This window comes from Panthera tigris, chromosome C2 (assembly GCF_018350195.1).
Source record: "Panthera tigris isolate Pti1 chromosome C2, P.tigris_Pti1_mat1.1, whole genome shotgun sequence".
NCBI classification, from domain to species: Eukaryota; Metazoa; Chordata; class Mammalia; order Carnivora; family Felidae; genus Panthera; species Panthera tigris.
In genome coordinates, this window is record NC_056668.1 from 108,171,862 (window position 1) to 108,193,456 (window position 21,595).

The 21,595-nt window shown below is 38.5% G+C and overlaps 1 protein-coding gene across 1 annotated transcript in view; it reads left to right on the forward strand.

Moving 5' to 3' along the window:
• The window catches only part of PLCH1 (phospholipase C eta 1), a 210,221-nt gene that overhangs the window by 140,444 nt on the left and 48,182 nt on the right, over positions 1–21,595 (forward strand). The window contains exons 9-11 of the mRNA XM_042956323.1: positions 7,854–7,947; positions 10,390–10,593; positions 19,866–19,986. Coding sequence (XP_042812257.1) covers positions 7,854–7,947; positions 10,390–10,593; positions 19,866–19,986 — 419 coding nt within the window. The remainder of the gene's footprint in view (positions 1–7,853; positions 7,948–10,389; positions 10,594–19,865; positions 19,987–21,595) is intronic.

Genomic DNA, 21,595 nt, shown 5'->3' on the forward strand with positions numbered 1-21,595 from the left:
GGGTCAGACTTTTATTTCACTGAAGTCCTCTGAAAATTGAATTTATACCTTTGACAGGTCCAAATGCTGTTTGATTACGTCTTTCATTTTTAAAACATGTATGTGCTAAGAGAAATTCTCTCTGTCTTTTATATCCATGAAGAAGTGCCAATTAGAAGAGACCAGCTGGCTGACATTTCTCTTTCATTCTTCCTTGCAACCACAGATAAAGATCACTGACATCCGCTAGCTTGTGATTCCAGAGTACTAGGTTTGGTTGAGGTTTTTTGGTTTCATTTTCCCCCCTGTGTTTGCCAAAAGGCAGTCTATGTCTCCTCCAGATTTACTCTCCATTTACCGTCAGTCTATGTCTCCTCCAGATTTACTCTCCATTTACCGTCACTGGGGCGGAATGTGTTTCATATTCAGTGCTTTTTCAGAGTTTTGGTTCCGGAGCTATAATTGGATTTCATTCCCCCATCCCCCTTGACAGCCTTTCTTAACAAGCCTCTACTCTCTTTCTATCCTTTTGTTTCTTGTGGCTTAAGGCGAGAAGAAGAGAAGGCAGGACTATTGAAGCATCCTTATAGTCTGAAAAACCAGCTAGCTGTTTCCTGAGCACAAAGGCTATCTCCATGGATAAGCCAAAAGCAGGCTTCTGTTTATGCTTCACTTTCATCTGAAATATACATATGTGTGATTAATTCCAGGGGAATTTTAAGAGCTTTACTGATCTCATGCTGGAGGGCCCTCTTCTTATTGTAACTGCGTTTATCTGACATAGATCTATACATTATCTCATTGTGGCACTTCTAACAGTTGCCCCTTTTGTGTCTTTAAACTCTCCGCTAAAATATTCCCTTGATTCTTCTAATCCAATTACCAGTGTTGTTTGTACCATCTCCCTTCATTATTCTTTACTGAATCCAGAATGATTTCGTGAGAGTCATGGTCATTCTAACCTTACCTCTCTATGATAAATACTTAGAAACTCTTCTTTGCTTATAACTACCCCTTTTGGGGCTAGTGTACCTTTATCTTTTTTTTTTTTTTAACGCATTTTCTTCATCATAAAAGCATTCCTTTAAGAGTCATTCCTGAGTTTCTGTTCATTTACTTAATTATTCACAGTTGAAGCAATTGAGAGACTTTTCAGAGTAATTACATCTTGTAGTATTTTTGCAGCCTTTAATATAGTTCCAAATGGCATTTTTCTGTGAAAGAGTCATACCTTCAAATGCTTTGAAAGTTGTGTTTTAATTTCAAGATGAGTTAGAGGTAGCCATTGTGGGGAGGAAAATTCTTACTTATTTGGTTGAAAACTGAAGGGCCATTCACTGAGAAATGTTTCTCCACTCCCTTCTGAAATTAACCAAAAATAGAGGGAAGAGGCTTTTTCTTCTGTATAAAACTATGAGGACAAAGAGAACAGGGGAGGAGACAGGAACAACAAAATCTTGAAATTTGTCTGATTTAAAGGAGACCTCAGAGCACTGAAACCCAAGCCCACAGAGCAGGAAGCCATGAAGTAATTTCATTAGCCCAGGGGAACCCCAGAAAAGCTCAACAATTGAAGTCGTGATGCTCTTGAAAATACGAGGTGAGAAGGGGTCAAAAACCCAAGCACTGGTTGGAAGTAGGGCTCTAGATCCTGTCTCCTACTTCTTGCAGCAGAGCAACTGTCCCTCCTCCATCCTGGCCTAAAAGCAAAAGTCAGAACCGGAGAAAGATGGCCCAGAAGGGTCTACACTGAGGCATACCAGGCACACCTGAGTACTGAAAAGATGGGGATTGTGGTAGATAGTCTGTGAATTCCTATATGCATGCCCCTTGGCAAGGTGACTTTGCCTCTCCTCCCATCTGTTTTCCTGTCCCTTTAATCTCGTCTGGCTTCGGGATTTGGTTTGACTAATAGATTGTAGCAGATGTGATGTACAAAGAACCTACGCCTCCGGGAGCCTTGATGATTCCACTTTTGCCCTGTTGGAATTGTGTGACTACCATGTGAGGAAACCAGGCCAAGGTTTTGTGGATGAGGCACTACTCAGAGAAAGAGGCCCAGGGCCAACAGCCAGCACCAACCACAGACATGTGAGAGAGGCCCCCTTACACACTGAGCTGTAGTCAGGGGCCCAGGTGCCTATAGGCACTTGAATAACCCGTAGGTGAGAACAGCAAAATAACTGTCCAGCCAAAGCTGGTCCCACTTGCCATCCTGCATAAATGTGATTTTAAAACAGTGGTTGTTGTTTTTAAGTTTCTAAGTTTGGGTGGCTTGTTTCAGAGCGATAGGTAATGAGTACAGGGGTGAAATGAATGTCTGTGTGCTGTGGGAGAACCATAACCCTCTTCTAACACTCTGCTCCCAGGTTTCTATATAAGGGAAATTACAGGTAGGAAATAGGAGACTATGACAAACTATAGAGGGTTGGATAGTGGCCCCAGAAGATAAGTCCAAGTCTTAACTCCCGGTACCTCTGAATGTAACCTTATTTGGAAATAGGGTCTTGGTAGACATAATTAAATTAAGGATGTTGAGATGAGATAATGCTAAATTTAGAGTGGACCCTAAATCCAATGATGAGTGGTCTTACAAGTGACAGAAAAGAGGATCCAGACACACAGAAGAAGGCCATGGAGGCAGAGGCTGTACTTATGAAGCCCCCAAGCCAAGAAATGCCACGGTTTGCCAGCAGCCACCAGATGCAAGGAGGGAGGCATGGAACAGATTCTCCCTCAGGGTCTCCAGAGGGAACCAACTCTACCCACACCTGGAATTTGGACTTCTGGTCTCAAGAGCTATGAGAGAATGAATTTCTATTGTTTTAAGCCAAGTTGGCGGTAATTTGTTACAGCAGCCCTAGGAAACTAATATACCAGTCCCAGGAAAACCCCCAAAATCTGAAGATATAGGCATCAGGCATCTAATAAAATAGTTCAGACAGGGAATTCTACAGCGAGCCCCCTAGTCACTCAGCTATGCTCGTGAATACAGAGCTTCCAACCAATTTATTACTGACTTTATTTTAAATACGTTTTTCAATAGCTAATTTTAAAATGGGTTTTAAATAGCCAAGGCTTACCACATGTTTGAGGAAATCCTCGACCATAAAATACAGAGACCAAGGTAAACAAATAGCATTGAGAAACTTGGAGGAAACAGAGGCAATGCAAGGAGAAGGAAATTTTAAAAACTGCCCTTAACATCAGAGTGATGAAACAGAAAATTGCAGCCACGAAGCAAGAGCAGTATGCTGTGGGAAAAGATGGTTCTGAGGAAAAAAAGAGCAGAGAAATAAACTCAATAAGTGGCTTAGAAGATAAAGAGAACATTGCCCGTTAAATAGGACAAACACAAAGAAATGAAAAGTAGAAAGAAAAGATAAGGAAATAGTGGATTGATTCAGAAAGCCCACTCTGAATAATCAGAGGTACAGAAAAAAGAACAAATAGAAGGGAGATTATAAAATAAATCATACAAAAAATGACTAGCATGGAAAGGTAGAACTCTCTAGACTAGCAGGGCCACTCAGTGCCAAGCACACTGGATGTAAAAAGAGACCAATGATAATGAAATTTCACAAAGCCAAGGGTAGAGTAAAACCCTAAAAGTTTGCAGAAAGAGAGAGGGAAAAAAGCGCTGATCCAATTAATGAGCAAAGGCAGGTCCTGTAAAAGGAGTAGATTCACTATTGCATCAGACTTCTTAACAGCACCTCTGGAAACCAAAAACATGGGAGCAATGATTTCTGACTTAGAATTTTCTACCTGGTGAATCTGTCAACTGAACGTGCGTGCAGAGTAAAACACACATGGAAGAACACAGAAATACAAGCAAGAAATAAATAATTTACTTTCTGAGTACTCTCTGATGAGAATGACAGAATGAAGTCAGAACAAAACCTGAATAAAGTGCTGAATCCCACCAACCTGGAAGAAGGACGACCTTTATAGGGGATAAAAAATTGGAATTCATGGATTGTTGTCTTGGTAATCGAGACACCATTAGCATCATGAGGAAGAATTTATGAGAGGACACTAAAAATTAACCAAATGGGTAGAAATAGCAGCAATTAACAAACTGAAAACAAAAAATGTTCAAGAAACACAGTCATTATTCAATAGACTCAATGTCCAACACTTGCATAATCAGAATAATTCAACACTGAATAGCAATTAAATTAAAAAATTAAGATATAACTATCCTAGGTGGAGGGGTAGAGGGAAAAAGTTAGTTTTGCTGGCTCAAACAAGCTAAATTTTTTATCCAACACAATAAAAACATCCATAGATAATGCTTAAGGTGTATAAAAATAGAAAATAGCATCATTAACATAACAATTCGGAATATAAAGACTCCTTCCAACAGAAATATCTAGAAATGTTGACATTATTTTTTTTGGAGAGTGATTATCCATATAGGAGGGGAAATTCTGCTTTCAATCATAAGCTTCTTGGTTTTGATTTACTTAATTATGAATATATATTACTTTGATAAAAATGAAAAGAGTTTAGCAATATTAAAATTCTGTGCAAATTATACTATGATTTTGGATTTGGTGTGCTTTGGGAATCATAGCTATAAGAAATATAATTATTTACTTCTGACTTTGTTTTGAAATTCATACTCACTGTCAGAGCTTTGCCAGATAACTTATAAGAAGTCTGAGGATAAAATGTTAGTATCAGAATACTACTGTTATATAGGGATCTATGACTTTTGTTTCTACAACTAGGCCACCTGAAGTGGATTGACCTTTAATATGAGGGCCAGTTAGTCTTTTTTGGATGAGATTAAAGTATTATAGCAAACTAGGACAAGAGAATGGAGTCCAACCTGGAATAATCAAGGAAGTCAAATTATAGTAACTGACTTGACAGTTTAAAGCATCTCAAAAAATAAGAAGATTCAGGAGTTTCAGCTATATTGAAAAAAACAATCCGTTTTGAAAGTTAGCGTTTCGATTTTTCAGTAGAGATGAAGAAAAACACCCAGACAATAGGTATAATGTAAAAGTAAAGGCTTTGGATTTGAAGTCAGAAGAATGAAATTTGAACCTTGATTTTGCCTCCTGTTAGTTTTGTGACTTTGAAATAGTGAACCTTTTCTAGCATAGATTTGCATATTTTAAAATGGGAATAAAAACACCATGTTTATGAGACTGTTGTAAGAACTATTTAAGATTTTATGTGTAAAAGCTCTTTATAAACTGCACAGCATTGGCTACATTATTTAAATGTAAAGAATCATTGTTAAATCCAGGATTTTTAAAGCAGTCTTAGCACTACTTGCCTGGTATAGTAAGAAGAGTCCTTCATGTTGGAAACAGCAAGTGGCTCAGATACTGATAGCAAACAGAACTTTCAAATAAACTTCATGAGAAATAGGAGTAGAGTAGGGAGAAGTTCTTTTCCATTTCACCTTATTAGCTATGTGGTATAGGGAGCAAAACAAAGGGGAAAGAAACAGTAAAGAGCATTAACCTATGTCGAACCTTCTTTCATACAGTAGAATTTCACAATGGCTTTTTAAGTAAGGTCCGAAAAATTCAGTTTTGTGAAATGCCGGATTTTGCTATTGGGGGTTATTTAAATTAGACCAGGAGTTGGGGGAAGGAGGGAAACTGATTGACATGTACATTTCATTTCTCATTATTATGGGGTTTTACTGTATTTCACTGAGTTAATCCTTAATACTTGAATTTTGATAGGAAGTGGATTATTTCCCATTTATTGTTATATAATTCCCAGAGAATTGTGAGCTTCCTAGAATGCCTACTGATATTTTCATCAATTTACTGAATACTTCTCGAATAGGATGCTTTTTGTTAACATGTTCTGCCTGTATCTTGAAGCAATAACATGTTCTCTGCTCAACTGCAATTAGTTTTATCCCAGGATGATATTTTTGATGTTTGTTACATCAAACATGGGCTCCTGGTAGACCTAAGTCTAGGACAAGGCCCCTACATCTCTGAACAAACAGCCTCATAAACCAAATAATTGCAGTGTAAACTCAGGCTTCCCATGGCACGTGAATTTTATTTTATTTTTTTTATCAATTTTTTAAAATGTTTACTTATTTATTTTTGAGAGAAAGAGAGAGAACAAGTAAGTAGGGGAGGGACAGAGAGAGAGGGAGACGCAGAATCTGAAGCAGGCTCCAGGCTCCGGGCTGTCAGCACAGAGTCTGGCGCGGGGCCCCAACCCACAAACTGTGAGATCATGACTTGAGCTGAAGTCAGACACTTAACCAACTGAAATAACCAGGCACCCCAATTTTATAAAATTTTGTGAGAAATTACTTATTTTTTAGATTGCATGTGATAGTATATAGCAGGCAAATTAATGAGCTGCTTAAAGCCTGACTAGGTCAGTAGAGTTTTTACAGGTATCATGATTTCATTTATTTTGTGGTATTTTCTGGTGTTGTCTGGTAATATAAGCCTCTGAATGTAGGAAGGATTGTAAAATTTGCTCAATGGATGCATCAGCCATTGTGCAGCTAGTTTGGGGGCAGGGAGGGGAAGCATTCTGTGTTATTTCAAGCCAGCAAAAAACCAAAAAAAACAAAAAACAAAAAACAACAACAACAACTGCAAAACAAAGCTTTTGTTCCCCTGCAGAAGGTTTAAGTGCTGTTTAAACTGTTTAGACAGGGGCGCCTGGGTGGCTCAGTCGGTTAGGCGTCCAACTTCACCCCAGGTCATGATCTCGCGTTTCATGAGTTCAAGCCCCGCGTCGGGCTCTGTGCTGACAGCTCAGAGCCTGGAGCCTGCTTTGGATTCTGTGTCTCCCCTTCTCTCTTCCCCTCCCCTGCTTGTGCTCTCTGTCTCTCAAAAAAATGAATAAATATTTAAAAAAATTTTTTAAACTGTTTAGACAAATGAGATTTCACTAAAACATAAGCATCAAACCTAAGAGATAATAGAATATTTGAGAAATATTGAGAAGTGGCTCACAAGATTAGCTTTCTCTATCACTGTTCATTAGTATTTTTAAATGTCACTGTTAGACTGTGGGACTCAATGGAATTTTGATCAAAATATCACACCCTTCATGTTGCTATTTAATAATTATTCCTGAAGAGTGTACCTTGCCCAGTGACACTAAGTATGTGTGTTCATGCAGCAAACTTGAGAAAGCCTCAATAATAATAGCATGCACTGCTTCTTTGATGTCACACGTTAATAGTAATGCATTTCATTTTCACAACTACCTTATAAGGTAGCCACAGAGAAGGTAAGTGACTAGTTCAAGATCCCACTGTTAATAATATGAGATGGCTAATTGGGACAAAAGCCATCTAACTCCAGAGTACTTTGTTATGCTAGCTGCTTCATGTAGGTTTTTGGTTTTATTTTCTCTTGCCAACCTTTGTGATCTTGAATCACCATGGCAGATTGCTCTTGTGATTCAGTGGAAAGATCTGTAGATATGTACACCCATGAGTGGATTTACCTAGAACATCCTGTTTTGTCAGGGGATCATTTTCTTTCTGTATGTATTTATGATTAGCAAACTGTGGTGTTTGTGTAGAAAACATTAATTTGCAAATAGCTACTAGCTTATAGTAAGTAGATTTTAACAGTGGATTTGCACTGATTATTGATTTAATTTTATTAATTTTGCTTCATGGAATACATTTGTCTATTACTTGAAGGGATGTTTTCACTGATTAAATCTGAAGGGTAACATGGTAAGTTTCAGATCATTTTCTAAAGATAAAGTTGCTATGACACTAGTAATCTCAAATAATGCTCATTAAATCACTTTGCACTATATCGTGAATACTTAAGCAATGTGCCTTTTTAGCATAGAAGAAAACATCTCATGGAATTGCAGGTACTCTACTAATGTTTTGTTTTGTTTAGATGAACAATGTGACAACAGACTATTGTCTTGACATCATAAGGAAATTTGAAGTTTCAGAAGAAAATAAGACGAAAAATGTTCTTGGCATAGAAGGTAAAATAACTAATTTCTTAATTTCTCATTTTTCAGTTCAGTTTGCTAAGTTAAATTCTAGCAAAATTTTTAGTAAAAGAAGTCAGGAGATATTCATGGATTACAGGTGATTCAAATAAAACTCACAAAACAACATATTTTCCTATAAAACAGATGCCATGCTATTGCTATTTCTCTTACTTTGGCAATGATCATATGCATGTTCTACTCTAAGCAAGTCAACCTGATGCCACCATGTGGGTGATAGATGCCAAGAAATATTTGGACTTCTCTCAAATGGCAAATTTTGGAAAGAGATTCAACCTGGTGATTTCAAAAAAGGAAATTTGGTCTTCAAATAACTAATCTATGACATTAGTGACTTTGAAAGTACAGGTTTCTTTAAAAATCTTGGCAATGAACTTGTTTTTACCTAGTTGGTAGCAGTGGAGATATTGTTGGAGCCACAAATTTTGTTAATACAACTACTTCATTATATAGTTGAGGAAAGTGAAGCTCTCAAAGAAATTAAGTAATTTGCCCAGAGTTATATACTTAGAATGTAGCTTCAAGGATCTTGCACATAAATGTGAATATAGCTACATGTATGTGTAAGTTATATATACTTAAAATATGTGGGGAAATAAATTTTAGGCTGCTACCCAAGAGAAGAACAAATTTCAGGCAGAACCAATAATCTAATGAAGGACCGCCAAGGCCCCCCATTGCCCTCAAGACCATCCAAAGCCATGGTTTATCTTACTGTTTTTGATTCCTGCCCCCCCCACACACACACACACTGGTTTCAGGCTTAGTGTGGACAAGGAGGTTTGGTACCACATGTTTACTTCCTACGGTGGAGGGTAATTAAAAGAAAGGAATAATTTAAAACTTATATATATTAAGAAACATTTTAAAACACCTAGAGAAGAGAAACTAATTTGGGCCTTTTCTTTACCAAGAAATGAATGTTTTGCTTGGTGGGCCCCCCAAAATGGAATTAAACATGATTTCTACATTATTGTCATGAAGATAGGCATGAAGAAATTCTCCAGAGTCTCAGAGGATATTTACAGATACAGATACAGTTTCTTGAAGACTTGAAGCAATTTAACCTGATAAATTGGAATGTCATTCCACTTAAGTACTTGTGGTCATTCAAGTATTTATTCATGTATTAATGAATGCCTCTTCTACCTAGGTATTATGTTTTGAAAAACTGTAGAAAAACTGATCGGGTTTTCTACAAAATTGTTTGTTTGAGTATAGCTGATACACAGTGCTACACTAGTTCTGGGGGTATATCTTAGTGATTTTACAAATGTATAGCTTATGCTATGTGTAGCTACTGTCTGTCTTATTACGTCGCTATTACAATATCATTGACTCTAATCCTTAAGCTGCGCTTTTATTCCTATGACTTGTTAATTCCATAACTGGAAGCCTGGACCTCCCTCTCCCCTTCACCCATTTTGTCCAACCGCTCATCCCCCTCCCCTCTGGCAACCATCACTTTGTTGTCTGTATTTCTGCATAATCTTTAAACATTATTTTAAAGTTACAAATGTGCTAGCTATTAGCAGCATCTTCCGAAACCAATTTCAAAGTCAAATAACCACACTCTCAATTTAGGCTGTGCCTAACTTTTGACCTATTACTTCACCCATGGCACTAACAGTACTGTTTTTTAAATGAATAACTTATCAAACTGATGGTGGCACAGTGTATCACTTTGTGTAAAAATTGCTTTAACACTGCATCAGTAATCCATTAGGTCATGCTGCATAATCCTAGCTTGAGTTCAGTAGCTATTGAATGGCTTTGGAGTAAGCCCTCTCTCATACTCAATCAAAATTCTTGAAAAGCCTACTTATTTTTCTGTAGGTTATGTTCACATTGCTATTCCCCAGTCATGTTTCAGTTTTTAACACTATATGACCTGAATCAAATCTCTCATTGCCTTAGTATTCCTCATAGTACCTGTCCTGAGTGTAAGTAAGTAAGATAATCATTAAAACATACTTTAATTAAAAAAATTTTTTTTAAATGTTTATTGATTTTTGAGAGAGAAAGAGAGAGACAGAGTGTGAAGTGGGGAGAAGCAGAGAGAGAGAGGGAGACCCAGAATCCAAAGCAGGCTCTAGGCTCTGAGCTGTCAGCACAGAGCCTGAACTGATTTTTTAATGTTTATTTTTTGAGAGAGAAATAGAGCATGAGTGGGGAAGGGGCAAAGACGAGGGAGACACAGAATCTGAAGCAGGCTCCAGGCTCTGAGCACAGAGCCTGACGTGGGGCCCGAACTCATGAACCATGAGATCATGACCTGAGCCAAAGTTGGACGCTTAACCAACTGAGCCACCCAGGTGCCCTGCTATGAACATACTTTGATCTCTGTTGTCCCTGATGGAGTCAGTTAAGTACACTTTGAAAGCTAAAGTACTTTACTCTCTCTTTCTTCCAAAGGGTTCACGAACTTCATGCGTAGTCCTGCTTGTGACATATTTAATCCATTGCACCATGAAGTGTACCAGGACATGGATCAGCCTCTGTGCAACTACTACATCGCTTCCTCTCACAACACATACCTGACGGGGGACCAGCTCCTTTCCCAGTCCAAAGTGGACATGTACGCACGGGTGCTACAAGAGGGCTGTCGCTGTGTGGAAGGTTTGTGCTTCGTCTGAGCTCTGCTGTGTGTTGATGGAGACTTAAAATATGTACTCACACTAATCAGAACCATTTTTCTGCTTATTGTAGAGTCATTCTTTACTCATGATGCTCTCTGGATCCTCCTTATTATCCAATCAGGAGGAGAGAGAGAGGGATGTACTAGAAGTTAGGAAGCACACCTTCAGTTGCTAAAAAATTGTGATGAAAATGAAAGTTTTCCTAGAAAGATTTTTTTTAATTTAAACAATGACAAAGATAGTTCAGGATAACTTTTTTTTTTTTTTTGAGACACTTCATCAGTCAGCAACATTTATTAAATTTCTTGTGGGGTCTTGATTGTGAGGACACAGATATAGGACATGGTTTCTGCCTTCAAGGAGCTGACAATCTTATAGACTGGGTGGCCATTAAAAACAGTAGTACAACATGAGAATTCCTCCAGGAAAATCATACACATATTGAGAAGTGTTGGTACAAAGAGTAAGATGTGAAATAAAATGCAATGAGAAATAGGTAGGCTGGGAAAATAAACTTGGGTCAGTCATAAAGAGGTAAAGGATTTGAGTGCTGTAGTGAGAAATTTCAGCTCTAGCTTTTGGTAACGGGTTCATTGAAAGGTTTTCATACATATGGTGATATGATCAGACTTGCAGTTTAGAAAGATCATTTGGGTCACTGTGTGGGAGGACAAGTTTTTTAGAATATGTGTTTGTGGCAGGGAAGAAGAGTGAAGCTAGATAGAGCAAAGAGAATGGTAGGAAGGCTATTACAGTGATTCCAAGGAAGGGTTCACTGGACCGAGTGAGTTGGAGAGACAATTGCATAGATATTAAAGAAGTAAACTCAGCAGGACCCAATGCAAGAAGTAAAGGATGTAAGGAATGAGGGTGAGAGCTGTAGTAAATGAATGGTGCCCTCACATTATGTGGGAAATCTGGGGGGAAGAGCATTAACGAGTTCAGTTTTCCATCAGTTGAGTTTATAGTGACTTTGTAACATTTACGTGGACATTTTTATCAGTCGGTTGGATAATAAAATCTGAACTCAGTGGAAAGATCCAGGCAAGATAAAGATAATTTAATTCTGTGTTTTACTTTTGTATTTCTGTATGAATGTATGAATGTATGTATGTATGTATGTATGTATGTATTTATTTATTTATTTATAGAACGAGACCACGAATTGGGGAGAGGGTCAGAGGGAGAGAGAGGGAGAATGAATCTTAAGCAGGCTCCATGCTCAGTGTGGAGCCTGATATGGGCCTCGATCCCACAATGCTGGTATCATGACCCGAGCTGAAATCTAGAGTTGGACACTCAACTGACTGAGCCACCCAGGCACTCCATAATTCTGAGTTTTGTATGTGATATTTGAGATCATGAAAGTGTACAAGATCACTTACAGAGATGAGTGGACAAGTGAATGAGGCCTGAGTAGTGAAGTGATCCAGCATTTAGATGTAGGAAGAGCAAGGTTAACCAATGGGGATTAACTTAGAATGGTCACTGGGTCCTAAGGGATGAAATGGTCATAAATTTCCCATGCAACAGAAAAGTAAAATAAGGTAAAATTAATTATCCAATCTGGTTGCATTTAACAGCTAGGAGGTTATTGGTGTCTTAAAAAAATTTTTTTTAATGTTTTATTTATTTTTGAGAGTGAGGGTAGGAGCAGGATTAGGGGAGGGACAGAGAGAGAAGGGAACAGAATATCCGAAGCGGGCTCTGGGCTGATAGCAGCAAGCCTGATATGGGGCTAGAACTCACAAACTGTGAGATCATGTCCTGAGCTGATGTTGGATGCTCAACCAGCTGAGCCACCCAGATGCCTCTGGTGTCTTTTGATAGATAGTTTTGGTGACATGTTAGTGAGAAGTTGGGGGTAGCTAATCTGCTATGGGTTAGTCACTTGGCATTTTTCTGCAGTAGAAGAAAACTGGATGATACAAGTTTGGGAGATTTTGACACTTGGAAGAAGAGAAAATGAGGACTCAGGTTTTGTTTTTAGATGGGATAAGGGGACCAGATTTTGAAAGGGTTCATGTCTGATAGCCTGTCTTTTCTCTGGGATGAGAGCATCATCTACTAAGTGTAAAGTGAGTGGAAGTTAGCTTGGAGGCTTAAGAAGATCAACAAACAACGGGAGAGGAGTTGACAAGATAAACTGGGAAAGTTCCTAGCTAGTTTCAAAAACAGTCTTAAAACAGTCTGTTTGTTATACAAGATCTGCATGTTTAGATTCTTTCCACCTCACTCCCATCAGATTAGATATAGGAGCAGTGAAGATAGATTATAAAATTGACCCATGCCTCTAGATTTCTAGGTCATATAAAATATCTTCAAGGTGTTGGTGAGCACTCTTAAGTAAGTAGTCAGTAGGTCGGTGAGTCTAAGAAAGGAAAATAAATGAATAAGGGGCCATTAATGAGGTAAGGAAACTAGAAAACTCCAAGAAATAGAAATATGGGGAAAGTTGTCATCACACACACACAAAAGAAGAGCAGAGAGTTGTTATCACAGAGCGCGGGCTTTTGGACGTAGTTACAGGTGACGACTGTATCCAGGGTGTGTCATGGGTGGGCATGAATGAAGTAGAGTGAGGATGGGACTGTTAGCATTGGAGAGGTCAAAAGTAAAAAGATGGAGTAAGTTGCCCACCTGTACTTTTACCTCACAAAGGATGTTGACAGGTAGATTAAATGTTAAAAATTTTAAAGATTAACAGTTGGAGATTAAAAACTAAGCCAGATATTTAAATGCAAAAAAAAAAATACTATAGGAAAGACACTTGGAAGATTACAGAAAGGTAGAGTTGGATAAAGTGAGGTTCAAAAGTAAGGAGATTTTTTTTTCTTAATGGATGTAGGAGAAAAAATGTTTAAAAATAGCAATAAAGGCCTAGAGAAAAATTAAAAATAGATCTACCCTGTGACCCAGCAATAGCACCGTTAGGAATTTACCCAAGGGATACAGGACTGCTGATGCATAGGGGCACTTGTACCCAATGTTTATGGCAGCACTTTCAACAATATCCAAATTATGGAAAGAGCCTAAATGTCCATCAACTGATGAATGGATAAAGAAATTGTGGTTTACATATACAATGGAATACTACGTGGTAATGAGAAAGAATGAAATATGGCCTTTTGTAGCAACGTGGATGGAACTGGAGTGTTATGCTAAGTGAAATAAGTCATACAGAGAAAGACAGATACCATATGTTTTCACTCTTACGTGGATCCTGAGAAACTTAACAGAAGACCATGGGGGAGGGGAAGAAAAAAAAAAGGTTAGAGAGGGAGGGAGCCAAAACATAAGAGACTTAAAAACTGAGAACAAACTGAGGGTTGATGCCGGATGGGTACTGAGGAGGGCACCTGTTGGGATGAGCACTGAGTGTTGTATGGAAACCAATTTGACAATAAATTTCATATTTAAAAAAAATAAACAAATTAGACATAAAAATAAAAAAAAAAAAAGCCCTAGAGAATGACTCTTGGTCTGTGATTTACACTAAAAAACATCTGTGGAGAAAAGTAGTGTCCTCCAAGGTAAGCTGATTGTTAAGATGAGGAGGTTGAAAGAGAATTCCAAAAAGAGTAGGATGATAGAAGGGAGTTTGTGATGGAATGGAGATTCCATGGAACAAAGGGGAATCACTTTTTGGTGGGGATGTGCTGGGAGTTAGCAGTAGATAACAGCACATCCTGGGCTGGTGAAACAGTGTAGGGGAAATGAATAAAGCAATAGGGTGATAAGGCTAGTAACTAGATGGGCCTTTGTCATATAGTTTCTGACATGTTATCAGGGTCAATTAACATTTTAAAACTGGACAGGCATTAAGAACTGTCTACATACAGAGCAGTTAGAACCACTACAAATTTAGTGTTCTGGAAATTTATGGTTTAAGAGATGTCATTTTTGCAGTCAATGCAGAGAGCACCTATTGACAATGAGTGACTGACAATTGAGTAGCTTAAGCAACTAATGAAGATGCTTATAAAATATTAACATAAAGAAAAACCTTTTAGAAGATCTCGAGATGACATTCTGCTCTCAGCCATTATTCAACCCTTTGTTCATTCAGTACTCAGGAAGTTTTACATGTCTGACATGCACAGAGATTCCCTGGGCAAAAAGCCTCTTTGGATTCACAGTGATGGTTGCCTATCATCTTAAATGGTGACATTTCCTTGGAGGCCAAGTATGGAAAATGACTTGTAGTGACTCCATGAAATGATAGTTAACTCCAGACAGTTTTGCAATTTTGTTAAGTGCTGTGTCCCGTATGGTATTTATTTTGCTTTTCAGGTCCTCCAGGTACCTGGTCTTCTCTTTTTTGCTTTTTTAGTCAAAAATCAGCGTCCTACCCAAGCCCAACCGTGTTCCCATGATCAACTCCTTATACTGAATTAGAACATCTAATCCTCCAGCTTAGTTTTGCCTATTAAGAAGGAAAGTTATCTGATTAAGACAATTTATAGCAAGGTACAAATGATTTTTAGTCTTAGCCTTTTTTAGTGTCTTTTGATTTTAAAATGAGAATGTTTAGAAATTATGTGCAGTAGATGTTATTGAATATGGGCCTTCCCTTGTACGTCCCTTCTTTCTTCCTAACTGCCATTCACCAAAGTAATAGAAAGAAGCTACTTGGCTCTCCTTTTCTAGTAGGAGCTTGTCTGCTCCAGATATTCACACAAGCTGAAGATATATACAGTTACGGTGTAATTTTAAAGGACACGCAATCTGTCAAATATCTCCCTTACCAGTTCATGTCAGTAAATCCCTCCCCTTGTATTTGGTTTACTTGAAGTTATTTCTGTTGAAATAATCTGTAAGTGGACAGTGAAAGTCAAACTACTATTTCTGGAAGGTTTTTGTTGAGGACAAGAATTATCTTTGCTTGGGAGACTTGATCAGCTTTGTCCTTGACCTATTTCCTGTTCCAAATTAGGGTTATCACTTTGGCTTTGAATGTACTGTAGGAAGGAACTACCATGATTTCAGCCCCTTTTGTGAGTTAGGTCCTGAGTGAGTGCTTTCTATACATTCTCATTTGATTCTTACAGCCTTAAGGGGGATAGAATAATCTCCTTAAGAGGATACCCCATCTTGGAGTAGGTTAAGTGGCTCAAGTTTCCATAGCTGGGAAGCTTGCAACCTGAGGTTTTAACTCAAGTTGATTTAACTCCCCTGCTCCACTTTTCCCTGGGAAGTCTATGTGCTTTTTGGAGGAGGAAGTTTGAATGGCATGATCAGCCCTAACACGGATCAAATGACAGTCATCAGTCACATAAGGAAAGCTAGAAAAACTGAAGTGAAGCACTGAGGGGACGTTGGCTTGAGAAGAAGGAATTTGCTTGGTTCAAGATTAGGACTACTGTCTGACTAGATGTTCCCAAAGACTTAGAATTTGATGACATGATCTTTTGTACTTTCCTAACAACTTCTGTCAGCGCTGTGCTTTCGAGATCTTAGTTCGCATCTGAAGTTTGGACCTGGAGACATCAGTGTATATATACCCAGTGATATGTCATCTACCTTGGGTCCAGATGAAGCTGTTTTTACTCCTAAATAGATGGAGCTAAGATTTAAAGAACCTGATGTATAGAGTGTAGCAGGTCATGGATTGAAAATCTCGGTTACCACAGACATTTTTCTGAAGCAGCTTTTGCCAAGGATAGCACTTCAAGGTAGAGAATAATGATTCTGGACAGGTTCTTCATGGTATTGTGACCTGAAGAATCTCTCCACTTTCAAGCTTCTGGTTTTATAATGTTGTGTTTTCCATCTCCATTAGTACAGCTGTAGGAATGTCTTTGGTAAAGATACATAGAGAGTATTGGGGAAGACTAATAAGTCTTTTTTGGTGAAGTGGGCTTGTCAGCAAATCAATTTGAGAACACTTTTTACATGGCCTTACCTTCCCTTGATTTTCAGCCCAAGTTGCCTAATAAATATGGATGTTCTGTCCAGGGGATTTTCACTCTCATTATGGAACTGATGTTGCATCACTGCTATAATTGGTTTACAACCCTTCCTGTTATCTCTGGAAGTGCTATCAGGATGGAGTACTTTTAAGTTCCATTATGAAAAGCTGTCATCTTAGCTGCTCGTCTAGGCTGCAGAACTAACCACCTCTTTGTCCAAGTGCTTTCGGGGGGCTCTAATGTGTGATGTGATTGAAAAATGGGCCACTGGCAGTTTTGTGGGCATGGGAATTAGTTAGAGGGTTTCTACCTTGCTAGCATTCCCATTACAGCATTGGTTCTTACAGGAAACTTCCCTGTCATTTGAACTTGGCTATGATTGCCACATGTTAGGATGCTGGTACCATTTGGGAGTGTGGTTATCCTTATTCACCGGATAGATGATGAAATAGATCTGAAGTGTGAACATTTTTAGAAGAGCTGTCCTTGACTATGGATATTCTGCCTATGTTTATAAATAATAGGAAAAGAGCACCTTATTTCATGATCCATGTGGTTTAAGAGCTATTTTTATGTGTACATGACAATCAAATAAGACATAGCATTGCCTTGTCTACATTCATTCTTTTTGAAAGGGTATTAGTTCATTTATGAGGAACCGTTATGCCGCCTTTCCTCCACAAGGGGGCTAAATCATAGTATAAATTAATCAAATTACGTACCTTTGAAATATCTCCGCCTTCTTTCCACACCCATATCCAAAGACAAATTAAAGAATATCAAGTACATGTCAAAAGATGGATGGAGCTTCTCTTCTTAGAAAATGTCTTTGATACATTTGACCTGATTTGCAGTCCCAAAGGAATAATACAGTTCTTCATGCTAGTATCTCCAAACCTTTGATCTTCTCAATGGCATCTTTATTCTTAAAATTTGTTTTTTATATTCCTATGGTGTTAACCTTGAAAATTTTTTTCTCCTTTTACCTTTTTCATTTTTTCCCCTAAGGATAATTTATAGCCAATGTTTAATTGTAATATAGGTGACTGTACTAGGGAACAGAACTAATGGGATCTCTCTCTTATATATGAGAGAGAGGAAGAATGATTTTAATAAATTCGCTTATGTGATCATGGGGATTTCCTAGTCTGAAATCTGTATAGCATGCCAGTAGTTTGGAGACTTACATTACAGTCTTTAGAAGAATTCCTTTTTCAGGAAATGGGAGTCTTTACTCTTCAGACCTTCAACTAATTGATGGGGCCCACCCACCTCATGGAGCATAATCTACTTTACCCAAAATCTATTGATTTAAATGTTAATCACATCTAACAAATATCTTTACAGCAACATCTAGACTGGTACTTGATCAAATAAGTGGGCACCATAGTCTAGCAAAGTTGACACATAAAATTTACCATCAAATCACATTATGGTTATGGTGAACAATTTGAAAGTATTAGAATAAATAAACATAGCATCTCCTGACATAGTATACAAAGCACACATATGAGGAAGGTACTAAAATAAAGAACAGGTGTAGTCATGAAATGTCTGGCCCTAATTAAAAGTCAGAATTTTAACTGGCATTCCATTAGCCAAAGAATGTTTGGCTCATGTTGTAATTTAAAAACTAGATTAATTGCTGATATTTAAAAATTGGGAAAATTCACAGGAGTAATGTCTAGATTTTTGATTTCTCTCGGCTCTGGCAACCAGAGCTACCAGACTACCACAAGGAAGGGCAATGTCATGAGAGCTGGCAGGATTCTTTGGGGGGTCCTAGCTTAGCCTTGACTGGGATTTAGATACGGAAAGTGAAAGAGGGCATTTTGGTTGGCCTTAAATGAAAGACACAAAATCATGGAGGTAGGATCCTATGTGAGGAAACGTGTGTAACGGAAGAACAAGTCTGTGAGTTCAGGGGTAGGAGAAAATAAGATCGATTTGTCAGACAGAAGCTAGGATATTAATTAAGGCAACGGTGGTTCCTTTAAGAATTAAACCTAAAATCTCTGTTCCTTGAAACAGAGGAAGTTTATTTCTTGCTTATGTAAAGTCCAAAATAGGTGTTCCTTACAGGTGAGTCTTTCAAGCAATGATTTAGGGGTCTGGGCTCTTTCCATCTTGTGGCCATGCCATCTTCAGCACATGTCTTCTGCAGTGATAGCAGAAGCTGAGAAAGTCTGGATGGCTTTGTAGGGAAAGTTTTCACAGACCAGACCTGGAAGTGGTGCACATAATTTCTGCCCACAATTCGATGCCACACCCTCCTGGAAGGGAAGGCTGGGCAGTGTAGTCCAGGTGTGTGCCAGGGCGAAAGTGGATACAGACTGAGTGAAGGGCTAGCCAGTCTGTAGTACAAGAGATAAGGACCTTGGGGTTAAGCAGGCAGGAGGAGCTACAGGATATTAATAAATTCAGCCTGTGTCTACTGAGTACCTACTGTGTATGTGTTGGATGCTGTGTTATGCACTGAGTAGGCTTCTGAGCAAAGGAACAACGTGGTGAAAGCATTGTTTTGAGAAACTAGTCTGGTGGTAGAGTGTAAAACAAAGAAGACAAACTCTAAGGGTGGATGGTGAGGAAGTGGTTGTCTTTCTCTAGCTGGGAGCCAGTGAAGCTGTCTATACATATAACAGTATCAGCATTATCAACAACAATCATAATTACTATGTATCATGCAGTATTATAAGCAGCTTTACATATACTTAGTCATCACTCAAACTTATGATGCAAATGCTACCATGATTTTCTTTCATAGGTGAGGAAAGCAAGGCTTTAAATGATTAAATCATTTGCCCATGTTGATATGAATCTTGGCAGGGCCTGAGGATTTGAACTTAGGAAGTCAGTGTTATTTTAGAGCTATTGTGGAATTAATAAAATGAAAATGTAATAGAAACCTAATGAGTTTAAGTGAGGAGTAATGAAAAACCCTGTTATCGATTTGGGAGGGCCACTGCAGCTTCTTAAAAGACCTTAGTAAACTGAAGAGGAAGAAGTGAAATTAGAGGAGCAACCTGTTAAGAAATATCACTACCCTTGGGCCTCTTGATTGGATTTAGATCGATTTCTAATGAGCATTCTTGGTAAATGCTGGGCTGCTTGTGAATGTGACATCTTTGTTAACTGTAAGTACTCAGAAACAAATCACTTATTATCTTTAATTCCTTATTCTGATAAATATGCCAGAACACCCATCTCTCCGTTTGACATCTTTGTCATCATCATAGTAGGCATAATCTCAAATAGTAAAATAATGTTTGTCTGATATTGCCAGCAATATTAGCAAAACCAGAAACTTTGTGTTGTTGATGTGAAGTTCTGTTTTTGACAGTTGACTGTTGGGATGGCCCAGATGGAGAGCCAGTAGTACACCACGGTTATACTCTCACTTCAAAAATTCTCTTCAGAGATGTTGTGGAGACCATCAACAGGCATGCCTTTGTGAAGAATGAGTAAGTATAGCGACAGTTGGGAGCTAAGCCAGCATAGAGAGCATTGGCTGATGTCCCATGACTACGACACCACACACTCTTGCCTTGAGTCTTCATCTCCCTTTCTACTCCCCTCATTCTCTCCCTCCTTGCCAACAAAACATTGTGAGCAAATAATAAGGGCTCCATGTTTGTACTTTCTCATGCTCCATTTATTATGTACTCCATTCTCTCTCAAGACATTGCTTCCTTGAAGCATGTTCTTGCAAAGACTGACCTCAAAATTTCTATAGAGTGTTCGTAAAGTTTGGAAACACAGGTTACTGTACATGATAAAGAGTTTGTTGATATTATATTAACATACAGTAAAATAGTAACAGCTAGGTTTTCAGACTTGCTGGATGGTCCTATATATACTGAAGTGTCTAGCATCCTTGTGTTACTTGACTCCTCCTTGGCATTGGATAATGGTGACTCTTTTCTCCTCAATACTTGCTTTTTTGGGGCTTCTATTATAACATTCTCCTCTATGCTGTCATTGCTTCTCTCTTGGTTTTGTTTGTTTGGCCTATGGTCTTCTATTCCATTTCCTCATTCCTTTAGTCACTATTTCTTAAGTTGTTGCCATTGTTCTCCTTTTGGGTTGTTTAATTATATGTCCAGAACTTTTACCTGAGTTTCAGAGGTGTGTAGCAAAATTCTTAGTAAAAATTCATCTGAGTGTCCCATACATACCTCGGAATCAACAAATGTCATTATTTATTCAGATATTTAATGGTGCCTACTCTAAGTCAGGCATACTGTAACAGGTGCAGAGAGGCACGACCCTGAACAAAAGAGATGACTCCTACCATCATGGAGCTCACATCTCAAGCCAAAGTCAGCATTTCATTCTGCCGAACCTTCTCTTGCTCTGTTTCCTTCCAATTTTTTTTAATGTTCATTTATTTTTGAGAGAGAGAGAGAGAGAAAGAGAGCAGGAGAGGGACAGAGAGAGAGGGAAACACCGAGTACGAAGTAGGCTCCAGGCTCTGAACTGTCAGCACAGAGCCCAATGCATGGCTTGAACCCATAAACCGTGAGATCATGACCTGAGCCGAAGTTGGACGCTTAACCAATTGCGCCACCCAGGCGCCCCTCTTTATTTCCTTTTAGTTAGGAGTAGCACTCACCTAGTCAGTGTCTTTAGCCAAAAACTGAGTCATTCTAAATTCAGCCAATTCTTGTCAGTTATACTTTCTAAATTATCTTTTGACTCCATTGCCTTCTCTTTATTTCTCTTTGGGACATTGTCCTCACTGGTGCAATGTTTTCCTTTCTGAAACTATAAGCATGATGTTGTATTCTTAAAGTCCTTCAAAATCTCCCTGTAGTACACAGTCATGTCTTAAGTGCCCTTCAAGGTTTGGCCTCTTCTTTCTCTTCCAGGGTCTTCTTCCACCAATGCTCCACAGAGATGGAGGGTTCTTTCTTTGTCTTTCAGATCCTCTGGTGACCCCAGTTCTCTCATATCTCCCTACCTTGCATATGCTGTTTCCTCTGCCCGGCACACTCTTCCTCATTACTCCACGTGTCTAATTCTTATTCATTCTACAAGACTGCTTAAACATTATCCCTCTGGCAAACTTAC